This window comes from Callospermophilus lateralis, chromosome 9, assembly GCF_048772815.1.
Source record: "Callospermophilus lateralis isolate mCalLat2 chromosome 9, mCalLat2.hap1, whole genome shotgun sequence".
NCBI lineage: Eukaryota > Metazoa > Chordata > Mammalia > Rodentia > Sciuridae > Callospermophilus > Callospermophilus lateralis.
In genome coordinates this window covers 59,762,910-59,775,762 of record NC_135313.1, presented here as the reverse complement: position 1 = coordinate 59,775,762, position 12,853 = coordinate 59,762,910, and the positions used below count along the sequence as shown (strand labels likewise).

General features: G+C 39.3%; 1 protein-coding gene across 1 annotated transcript in view; it reads left to right on the top strand.

The window, feature by feature from the left end:
- Positions 1-6,752: 6,752 nt before the first annotated feature.
- Gorasp2 (golgi reassembly stacking protein 2) overlaps positions 6,753-12,853 on the top strand; it is a 31,898-nt gene continuing 25,797 nt past the window's right edge. Inside the window, exon 1 of the mRNA XM_076865815.2 lies at positions 6,753-6,945. Within this exon, the coding sequence (XP_076721930.1) occupies positions 6,883-6,945 (63 nt within the window). The 5' untranslated portion in view covers positions 6,753-6,882. The remainder of the gene's footprint in view (positions 6,946-12,853) is intronic.

Sequence of the window (12,853 nt, the reverse complement as noted above, 5' to 3'; positions counted from 1 at the left end):
CATCATTTTGCATTCCTACCAGTAATGAATAACACAGTATAACCAAAAGTATAAAATAAATATACATGGGGCTGGGTTTGTGGCTCAGTGGTGGAGCCTGGCACATGTGAGACAATGGGTTCAATCCTCAGCACCACATAAAAATAAATAAATAAAATAAAGGTATTGTGTACATCTACAACTAAAAAAAAATTTTTAAAGATTTATACATAAAATAAATGTACATGAACCCAAATTGATATGAATAAATGACTTAATAAGTAAATAAGTAGGAGAGAATGGGAAAAAATCCTTATTTAAGAAGGCCAAGTTATTTATGTAATAATTCCTCTCCAGTAAATGGAGCTTAAGACCTGTCCCCCTTGCCCACAGATATCCCCTACCCCTACCCCACAGGATGTCTAGACATAGTAATTTGCTTACTTAGGGAAAGAGGGATATAGTAACTTTACTATAAAGGAAAATAGCATCTTAAACAAGTGATTGAAGTGAACACCAGTAAAAACCATATATTTAATAGCACATAATCCTGATATGATATGATGCAAATGCCTCCTCCCTGGGCATTCTTCCCTGAAATCCATAACCCTAGTCTAATCATGAGAAAAATAATAGTGTTATGGTTTAGATGTGAAGTGTACCCCAAAAGCTTATGTGTGAGACAATGCAAGAAGGTTTAGAGGAGAAATGATTGGTTTATAGCTTTCACCTAATCAGTGAATTATTCCCTGAAGATTCTAATTAACTGGTAACTGGAGGAAGTGGTTCATTGGGGGTATATATTGGGGTATATATTTGTATCTGGCAATTGGAGACCTCTCTTTCTGATCCTCATGTGAGCTGCTTCCCTCTGCCACACTCTTCCACCATGATGTTCAGCTTCACCTTGAGCCCTGAGGAATGGAGCCTGCTGTATGTGGACTGAGACCTCTGAAACCATAGCCTACAAATAAATTTTTCCTCCTCTACAACTGTGTTGGTCGGGTCTCTCAGCACATGGAAAAAGCTGACTAAAAAAGTAGGTACACCTAAAGTGAAGTATATTCTTTAAAATACCTGAACAAGGGCTCTGTGAAACTTTCAAGGTCAAGAAAAACAGGAAAGATGGAGACACTGTCACAAACTAGAGAAGACAAAGGAGACGTGACAAATAACCGTGATGCAGGATCCCAGATTGAATCTTGGAATGGAAAAAGAACATTAGTGGAAAGACTTGTGAAGTTTGAATAAATCTTAGAGTTTAGTTAATGATGTGCAAATTGTTGGTTTCCTGGTTTTGACAAATGTACCATGGTTGATATAAGATGCTAATAACAGGAAAAATTGCGTGAAGAGCATATGGGAACTCTCTGTACTATCTGCAACTTTTCTGTAAATTGAAAATTGTTCCAAGATATGTTCCTTAAAAAATAAATAAATAAAAAGAAAATTTGACAATAGAGATGATAGGTACATCAAAGAAATAAAAGGACAATTTGGGTTTTGTGGCCATTTGATTTCTGAGAGGATCCCTCCTAGCTCAAGAGTCTCCTAGATTATCTGATTATCCACAAAACAGCATGGATTTATTAGGCATGGCTCTAGTGTGGGAATTCTCAAGAGGTGTGTCATCAAAATCACCCAGAAACTAATGCAGACACTGGGACCCAGGCTCAGTGAAGTAGGCTAGCATTTGAACTTCTGTATTTTTATCAAGTTCCATGGATTCATACCCAAGCTAGAGAAACATTGCTCTAGTGCTTTCTATTATCATGACTACTAACACGATCATTTATTCATTCATTCAACAACCATTTATCAAGCAACTTTTCTATGACAGTCTTTAGTCAGCAGGACTTATACAGTAGTAAACACGCAGGCAAAGACCATCCCTGATAAGAGTTTATATTCTAATATGCAAATAAATGCACACTGAGTCTCTCCTGTACTTTACAGTTCCAAGTCCTCACAGAGAAAATTGGACTGGTCTGGCTATCACTATCATCTACTTTAGGGAGTAGAACTTTTCCTAAAAGGCCTCTTCATGGATTACTACTCTTCAGTGTAGGTAATGGTACAGTCAGCCGTGGTTGAGATTCCATGGCACATAACATGACTCCTTCCCAAAACAAACTAGGTTAGAAAAGGGCCATGCCACAGGGGGCCCCCTTGTCTGACCTATCCAGTGACTGGGTCCCCATCCAAATTCAGCAGGAGCCCAACTTTCCCAGGTTAGTCTAAAGGCAAAGGAAAAAAAGATAGGCTTAACTAGCCAATATGATTAAAATGATCCTTCCATCATCAACTACTTATTTATGAGAACTCAGAATTAATGAAACCTATAAAAATACACAAATGCTTGTTCCAGAAGAATAAATTCTTCTGGTTTGATTTTTTTGTTTGTTTTTGGTTTTGTTTTTTGGCCTGTAGGTACTCGCTTTTTTCTGGATTTTGATTTTCCTGCTGACTATGATGCTTCAAAATGCCAACTTGCCTACAGCAGATTCCTACTCCAATTGAGACTGACTTGGACAATAATCTCTCATGTGCCCGCTCCATCATGTTGTATTTATTTATGCTAGCTTTAGCAATATCCTTGGGATTTTCTTGTTTGCCCTCTGTTTGAGCATAATGAAGACAATTGGTATCAGGAACAGGTTATCACAATTTTTTTCATTCCCAAATCAGGCAGGCCCCATAATACACTCTCTACCCATTGCTATTGAAGAAATAACACACATTTTGATGAGGCACAAATAGTAGCCACAGAAGTAACTTGTTAACTGAGTCGGAAAAGGAAAAAAACCCAAAGCTTGAAAGACATTGATTACACATATTCAATTCAAGTCAATAAATATTACTACCATATTACCAACCACAAACTTGGGATCTAAAGAAGAAAATACATGATTCTTACACTGAATGAATGGTAGAAGACAGGCCTGTGATGATGACAGTGATGTTACCAGAAAGAAGGAACTAAATGGTCCAGATACTCAGGATGAGAAGAAACTCACATTTAAGATGGGCCTTTGATGATAGTCAGACTTTTTCTAAGTAGAAACTGTAGGAAAGAGCATCTGAGACATGGGAATTATCGTGAATAAAGTTAAGAAGATAAGAAAGTAGAGGGCCTATTGGGAATAGCAAGTGGAATAACTGCTTTAGAGAAAGCAGCTGAAACACACAGTACAGTTTTAAGAAAGGGTATAATTCATTATGGACTACCAAAGACCCACTGCCTGGGTTCTGCAAGACATCTGGGGGAAAATATGGTCCAAAAATTTTGGCCCCTGAACATAACAATAGATTATGAAATCATCACAAAGAATATTATTAATTACCAAGCAGAACAAGAATATATCTTCAAATCTATTTATTATATTTATTCTCTTGCATTAAATTCATGAATTTGTTGAATTACCTGCCAGGTACACTGGTAAGCGTTAGGAACACAAAGCCAACTTCACTGTAGTCCCTACCCTTGAAAAGCCTAATAACTGGAGATTTCTTTCTTTCTTTCTTTCTTTCTTTCTTTCTTTCTTTCTTTCTTTCTTTCTTTCTTTCTCTCTCTCTTTCTTCCCCCCCCCTCTTTCTTTCTTTGACTTTCTAAAACCTGATAATGGCATATCAGCAGCAAAGAGAAATGGTTTTTTAAGATTTAAATAAACTTTTGTTATTAAAAGGCAGTCCATGACCATTATAGAATACAAAACCAGTAAGAATAAAATAAAACATGCTTGTCACCACCCAGAGATCACCACTGTAATCCTTGGTTCATATCCTCCCACACTCTTCTTATGCATACATATATATTAGTATGTATTTTAAGAAAATGTTTTCTTGTCCTATAACTAGCTTTGTATTTTCAGTCAATAATTTCTACTTCTCCATGTGAATAAATGCTTCTCTTCTCGAATTCAGTACATATTCAAATTTCTCCAACTGAGTCAAAATGTTCTTTACAAGTTGGGCACAATTATACTAGGTATATAGTTCCAGCTACTGGACAGGCTGAGGCCGGAAGATCACTTGAACCCAGGAATTCAAGATGTGCCTGGGCAACAGAGCAAGAACCCATCTTAAGACAAATGAAAAAAAAAAAAAAGTCCTACAGCAAACATGCTAATTTCTCCAAATTGTCCGCATGTTGGTCTGCTTTTTGTCACTGTAACAAAATACCTGAGATAAATCAACTCAAAGGAGGAAAGGCTTATTTTGGCTCACAGTTTCAGAGGTTTCAGACCATGACCAGTCTGCTCAGTTGCTTTTCAGCCCGTATGGAGGCAGAATATCAGGCTGGGAGCATCAAGACTGAGCAAAGCTTCTCACCTCATGGCAGATGGGAAGCAAAGAAAGAAAGAAAGGGAAGGGGTTCAAATAGGAACTTCAAGGCCATACCTCCAAGACCCAACTTCCTCCCACCAGGCTCCACCTCTTAAGGTTCCATCCCTCCCAGTACCCACAGGCTGGTGACCAAGTCTTTAGCACATGTGCCTTTGGAAGTACATTACAAATTCAAGCTATAGCAAGACCCAAATACAAGACCTTCAATGCATGTCTTAGTTTTCCCTTAATGTCGTTTTTAATACAGCATACCTCCATTCATATGATTCTGACTTAATGAAGAGAATTGGCTAGTTGTCCTGAAGAAAGGCCCACATCCTGTATTTACCTTCATCCTTAGGATGTCATTTACTTGCTGGTCTGTCCTCTGTATTTATTGTAAACTAGAGGTTCTAAGTAAAGATGTGCTAGAAGTATGACCAACATTTGGAGCTAGAATACTTCATGGGTGATAACACATATTTCACATGGCAAAACATCAGAAAATAGATAACAGCTGGTTGACTCACCATTAGTGATGGTCAGATTGACCATTGGATAATGACATATGGAGAACATGGAAGGAGCGAAAGGAGCAACAGAGTAGGATCAACACAGTGTGAATCAAACTTGGCTACTCAAAGGAGCTAAAATGGAGAATTCAGAGCAGGGAGAATTGAAAGTCCAAGGAAATCTAATCAAATTTCCCAGCCTGGTGTATCCCTGTGTTATAGGACTGGGTCTTCCAGGAAACTGAGGCAGCACAAAGAATGTTCTCCTCTTCAAACCCTGATTTTTGAGATCAAGTCAGAAAGATTTTAGACATATTGCTCAGAGTTAACAGTCATGATTGATTGAAGGAATAAGCAAAGGGATTATCTCAAGGAAAAGTGGATCCTCCCAGAGAGAGGAGGACAGCATGTCTCTCCTGCACTCCAGTTTTTTTATTTATATATGACAGCAGAATGCATTACAATTCTTATTACACATATCTCTGGTTCTATACAAAGTATATTCACACCAATTTGTGTCTTCATACATGTACTTTGGAGAATAATGATCATCACATTCTATCATCATTTATAACCCCATGCCCCCCCCTTCCCCTCCAACAACTCTGTCCTATCTAGTGTTGCTCTATTCCTCCCATGTTCCCTCTCCCTATCCCATTATGAATCAGCTTCCTTATATCACAGAAAACACTTGATATTTGGCTTTTGGGGATTGGCTAACTTCACTTAGCATTATCTTCTCTAACTCCAACCATTTACTTGCAAATGCCATGATTTTATTCTCTTTTATTGCTGAGTAATATTCCATTGTGTAAATATGCCACATTTTTTTTTTATCCATTCATCTATTGAGTGCACTCAAGTTTTATTGTCGATCCCAGAGAAGTTTCTGGAGAGTACCACCCAGGTCCACCTCTTAACTTTTGACTGACGGCAAGACAACCCAAAACTTTCAAGTCTCCACTGCCATGACAACTCTAGGTCACTTTGACCTCATTCTAATTGAATTTTTAACCATAAATTCTTACAAATTTAATGGTTAGGAGGAATTATACTTATCTCTCTGAGTTTCAGGATCTGGTTTATGAAAAGGGTCACAAAAGTCTTCCCCTTCTGGGTAAATTTTCCTCTTATGAACATTACTTTTGACCCTACATTTCTCCTGCGATAACAGGTAGTTTGCTGGAGAATGTGACATATCCTGTCCACTCCACCAGGGCTGCAGGTAAATTGCTTCTTGGAAAAGAAACTCTGTGTGTGTGTGTGTGTGTGTGTGTGTGTGTGTGTGTGTTGGGGGGGGGAGTCAGCACAGTGTGCCCATTTTATAAGCTTATTCCCCTCAACTTGTTTTCCCACCATTTGCACCTCTGATCTTGTTATCACAGGGCAGTTGAGCGGGGGAGATACACACACACACACACACACACACACACAAATATAAACATAAAGATGTAAACAAACATGTGGGTACTCCATGACTCCATAACTCTTTGGGACAGCTAATTTACAATAGGAATGTTTTCCTTTATAAAACTGATACAGCTGTGGTTAATACTTAATGGCTCTTTGGGAGCGGCCTTAGTATTCAGCCTACGTATTACTCTCAGATGTACAATCTGAGACAGGCCTTGTGCATCCAGAGTATAAGAACCTCCTTGAATTTTGCATTTGCTCTTTCCTGCAGTAGCCCTTGCCCCTGTCACTGGCCACCAGGAGGAGCTGCAACCAGGCGAACGCGCCTAGATGAATCTTGTCCAACTCAGGGCCCTATAGCAACTAGTCGGGCTCTGTTTTCTCGCGAGCACAAATAGGCTCCTCCCCGCCCTTCCTCGCCGCCGGTGGGCTCTCTGGCCCCTTTCTGTGGCTCGCGGCAGGTGGCGCTGTCTGCGGCGTCTCAGAGGCCCCTGCTGCCTCGGCGACGATCTCCCGGCGGGCAGTGCGGCCCGGCTCTCGGGCGGCAGCTAGTGCCACGTCCTAAGTGCTACGCGGAGGAGCGGAGCGGGTGGTACGCTGGGGGCGGGGAGCAGCACGAAGTCCGTCTAGTCCACACCGATCGCCCGCCGCCATGGGCTCTTCGCAGAGCGTCGAGATCCCAGGCGGAGGCACGGAAGGCTACCACGTCCTACGGGTAAGGGCTCCGACGGCGGCCGGGAGCTGAGGGCTGGAGGCGGGGCCCGGCCGCGGGGAGGCGGAGGCCCCGATCGGCCCCCTCCCGGAGCTGCCAGGCCGGATCCTGCGAAGGAGCGGCGACCGCGGGCGCTGCCTGGGCCGAGACTGGGTCGGGAGGCCGCTGGCGTCCACCTCCCTGAAGCATCCCGGGCCCGGGATCCGCGGCTCTGGGAGGACCGGCCAGAGCCAAAGGACATTGCGGGTGCCTAGGCCAGGGGACGGCCCTGGAGAGGGTCACTCTTGGCTCCTCTTCCTGCGCACGACCTTCTTGGCGCCCTCCGCCCCTCCATTCTTAGCTTCCAAAGTTTGGAAGGGCTTGAGAGCAACGTCTCCAGAAGGGGTGATGAAGATAGCTTTTGAGGTTTCCCAGAAAGGCATCCTAAACCCCTCAGTCGAAGCTAGGGATGCGAAGGCAGGTGTTGATTCACCTCGGCGCTGTCTGTATGTCCGGAAAGGCCAACTAGACAGGAGAGGGCAAATTAAATGCCACCAAGTAGTTTTGCCGGGCTTAAATTTACTTGATTTTTTGACAGGGCTTTTTTCTTTCCTGTGTCATTCCTGACTCTTTCAACACTCTCCTTCAATATTTCCTGGAGGGGAACTTCAGTTCTTTTCTAAGGCTGATGAGGACGTGTTTGGAGATTAAGGTTTAGATCCACAGTGGTAAAAGATGTAATGGGGAAGAACGTTTTCCAAATAATCTGGGTAAGTAAAGGAAAGCAACCTCCAACATCAGGATGCAAAACAAACAAACAAAGAAAACCATCTACCTGTGAACGACCTTGGCTGTACAAAAGACGCTGCTTTTTCCTTCTGGAACCAGAAACCGGGAGACTTTTAAAGTGGCATTAATGGTTGTGTGCAGTGACACCTGTGTGAGTAACAGTATGGTGAACGGTGAACAGAGTGATCCCAGTCTGCAGCGCCATTTAGGGATGCAGTAGAGTGTCACAACATGTTCGTTTATCTCAGGCAAGAGCATTTTCATTCAGAGAATGCACTTCCTGGTACTACCTTTATTTTCTGGCCCAGGTCCTGTGTTCTAGGTGAGATAACATTCCTAAATTACCCAGATCTCTGAGTGGTGGACTGTGAGAGGTCTCCTTTCTGATCTTTAGGATTTTTGTGTCCAGTTTCCCTCTCATTTATTTCACTAAAAAAAATCCATCTTGATGTCACATTCTTGGTAGGAATAGGTGATTTTTTTTCCAGAAAGAATAGAGAACCTATAAATAAATCATATTACCTTCCTATTCCCTTCACCTAACCCAAACCCCAGGTGCCTACTGATAGGGAACATGGAAGAACTGTCAGTTTCCAGACATGAAATGAAAATTAGTGACAGTGCTTTTCTATTATCTGGTCTGAATTGAGTTATCTACTCTGGGGTATGTTATCCACTTACCAGCTCATTCTCACAGTAGCTGATTGTGACCATAAATCCTGGGGGATTTGTTATATTTTTATAATATATACACTCAGGGAAACTTAATAAGACACATTAGTGTTAATGAGTAGAAAATACTCTGAAAGACATACACATCAAAAGGACTCCAATTTAATGGCTTCTGTAAATGATATAATTCCAATGGAAAACAGCTTGAGGTGTACTTTCTTCATATAGGTTCAGCTCAGTAAATCTGTGTTCATACATATTCAATGGTGCAGATGTGTTATTAATATATAAATCTAATTTTTGGAAACACTACAGACAACCTTAGTTACCAATATGCATTTGGAACATAAATGTTGTGAAAGATAGCAGGACACAGTGACATACTCCTATAATCCCAGCTCCAGAGGCTGAGTCAGGAGAACTACAAGTTCAAAGCAAGCCTCATCAACATAGCGAGACCCTGTCTCAGAATTTTAAAAAAATAAAATAAAAAGTGCTGGGGATGTGGCTTAGATGGTTGAGTGTCTCTAATCCTTGGTACCCCCCCAAAAAAAAATATGTTGCAAAAGATAATCCTTATTTAGTTAGAGTTTTGGTAAAGGGAAGCTTTAAAATAATAATGATCGAGTTGGAGATGGGTGCTGCATGCCTACAATCCCCCTGTTTGGGAGCCTGAGGCAGGAGAATTTCAATGTCAAGGCCAGCCTACACAATTTAAGGAGACCCTGTCTCATTTTAAAAGGGCTGGGGGTGGCAGAGCACTCGCTTAGCATGTGTGAGGCCCTGAGTTCAATCTCCAGCAACACACACAAAAAAATAGTAATGAATGATCATCTAGTTTAGAAAAATGCTTCTGAGTGCAGAACCCCATCTGTAATTCTGTAATTGGATTCCTTATCTTTGTTTTCAGAGGGAAAAGTACTATGTGAAATCTAAACATATAAAAATGTCTTCTTGCATTTATTATTGCCTAAATATATAGTGGTAACATTCCACTGGTGAATTATTGAACTTGTAAACCAAAGTAGATATGGTAGGACAATCTGGGATTAAAAATCACCCATGTTCAATGAGTTCTAGACTGATTTAATTTGCAGTTTTCTTTGATAACCAATTCCTTGGCCATTTCCTTATTAGTAATAAAAACTTGTAATGGATTTGAAATTATTGTGGTATAAAACCCCCAAATCCACTACTGTTTTATTGTTGTTATTTCATGAACTCCTATAATTGATAGAGTAAACTTCCCCCTTTTTCCCTGTTTTTCAGTATCTACTTTTAGGTTCTGCTTCAAAAATCTTTAGGGAGGGCTGGGGTTGTGGTCAGTGGCAGAGTGCTTCCCTAGCACGTGTGACGCACTGGGTTCTATGTGGTCATGATCCTATTATATATCCAACTCTTCATCTTCATGCCAGAGGTAACTAACCTTTGTGCAATTTCCTTTGTGACCTATCCAATTTGTTTTATGCATATAAAAGAATCTTTCCCTCCACCCCCTTTTTTTTTTAAAGTATATATATGTACATCCTTAAATCCTACTTTTTGTTTTCACTTAAAATACACCTTTCTAGCAGGCGGGGGTTGTGGCTTAGTGGTAGAGCACTTGCCTGGCATGTGTGTGGAACTGGGTTCAATTCTCAGCACTGATATAAATAAAATAAAGGCCCACTGACAACATAAAAAATACACCTTTCCCAAAATTATTGAATTTTAATATTTTATTTATGTAATATGGATCTTCTTTTTAGTAAATGGCTACATTGTTTTCTGGTTCTCTGTTCATCAGAGAACATTTGAGTAAGTTCAGCAAGTACAGTAAAATCCCCCAATTACATGTAACTCTACTACCTAAAGGTAAATTCTGTTGAACTGTTTTTCTTCACTTTTTTTTCTATCCTCCACCTCCTTTTTGCCTAACTTTGTACCTTAAACATGTTTTACAAAGATTTGAATGATATGGACTTGTTCAAGCACAGTATGGTAGAGAGTTGTATTAGCTTTCCAACCTAATCATCCAATTGCTTTATTTATTGTTACGTAAATCAGGGCCTAATCACTGATCACAATGCTATGCATTCAGTGGAAATCAATGTTTAAGATTAATACCCTGTGTAGATACATGTATGTTCCAGTACCTAGGAAAATAAAACTGAAAGATAATAAACCAGGATTATTGGTAGATGGTGACATTTTTATATTCCTTTTAAATCTAATATATTTTCTAGAATTTCTGCTATGATAAAATACTTGAATAACCATAAAAAGTATAATGGTAAAAAGTTATTTTTTAACTTTTTTCCTACTGGAAAATTTTAAAATATTTTTTGAAACCTTTGAAAATAACATTTCAACTTCCATGTTCACCATGAGTGCCACTTTTATTGAGGTCCTCTGATCCTTGTGCAAGGCGGGAAAATTTTTAGTCTAGGCTTCTCAGTTTTATTACTATATGTTACCTCCTATAGTTGAATTATATTGAATACAGAGTTCTTGCTTTGATTCACCATTAGTTATCAAGTAAACCCAGCAGTGCTTTCACCCCGCTCCCTGGTGCTAGGGGTTGATGGAATCTAGGGCCTTTTGCATGTTAGTCACTTAACATTCTTTGAGATGAAAGATACCTAATGGTATTTTGGAATTAGTATTCATACAGTGTGGGAACATGAAACTATCATGTTTAGTGTTCACTCTTCCTTATGATTTCCTCTAGGAGAGATTTTGAGGTGATGGATGTTTCAAAGGAAGGATCATTAAAATGCTGTGTGTCTTCAGTGTAATAACTGAATAACATTTATTCCCTGAGTCACTTGCTGCAAATTGGACAGCATTTAGGTGTTTTCTTTTTCTTTTTTTTTTTTTTGAGAGAGAGAATTTTTAATATTTATTTATTTATTTTTTTAGTTTTCAGCTGACACAACATCTTTGTATGTAGTGCTGAGGATTGAATCCAGGCCGCACGCATGCCAGGCGAGCGTGCTACCACTTGAGCCACATCCCCAGCCCCTAGGTGTTTTCTTAAGAGGACAAAGTGCGTACAAGTGGAATTATTTTTATAGAAAACAAAATACCTAGCTGGGTGCAGTGGTGTACACCTGTAAATTCAGCTACTTGGGAGGCTGAGGCAGGAGAATCATAAGTTAAAGGCCAACTGGACACCTGTTACAAATGAGTGTAACTCTGTAGTAAAGCCCTCCACTGGATTCAACCCCCAGTAAAAAAAAAAAGGAAAGTAAAACCTTGACCATATGTACTATTAGATGGAACTGCTCTTTTTAAATGGTGCCTCACTAATCTACTGAAATTCTGCTGCAGTGGGATTTTGATTTCATACTTATTTTGAAAAAATTAATTTGTAATATCTGATAGGCATAATTTTTCTTTATTTTTCTAAAGAAATGTTTCAAACTTTTTAAATTTATTCCTCTTTTGAAAAACAAAAATCTCATTGCAGCTTCTTTCTCATCCATTCTGAAAACAATATGTAAACAGAAAACACTTGGGTTATTTTATTTTGCTGTCCAAATAAAATTGAAAAAACTTTATATAAAGACTTTTTATTCTGTCCTACTTCCCAAAATTAGTCTCTTTAATAGAAGTTCAAGAAGTTCTTTAGCTCATAAACATTCTTTGAACTTACTTTCAAATGTAGGAATCAGAATATTTTTGTTTATTAAGGCCATGGGCTACAATATGTGAACCTTTGGACACTTTTGGAAATTCTATCATTGAAAAAAAAAGAAGTTACATCATTGAACATAAACTTTCCTCTATATTGCTAGACCTTGGATAAATTATTATCATGTTGCTTACATATACTTCATTTTTTTATGATGAAGTATGTTTAACACTTTTGAGGACACTTTCTGTTAGGGATTAATTCTGGTTTCGGTAAGCAGTACAGTACATAGGGGTGGTTCTGTCTTTTGGGCCAGACACTTAACAGGACTTTTTATGAAATTTTCATAAGAATTGAGCTTAGAATGATCACGAACATCAGTACATTTATTTTGTTGCCCTTAATATTCTACTGGGAAAATTATATTATTTTTATAGATTCACTAATAAATTATTAATAGTCTAAACTGGAAATATTTGTGAAGGTTTAGTATATGCTTTGGTATCTGACTGTAAATTTCCTGGGGACATATGATTATCAAATAAGATGGCTTGTTTTTTAAAATGAAATACTCAGAATCAAAATAGTTACTTAGAGACTGTATACTTCCCTCTTGGCATCACAGGTAAATTTATTGCAGCATGAGAAGAATGATGCTGGGCTTTTGTTCTTTCTCCCCTTTTTTAGCACCAGTGAGACATCATTCAAGCACATTTTCAGAAATAAGGACCCATGTCATCTTGTGGACATGAATATATTGAGACTTATTAGTAGACCAACAGAGACTACACTGGGAACTGGATTCTAGTCCCTGCTCCATCACTTCATTGTGTTTCCTTGGGCAACTTTCCATTG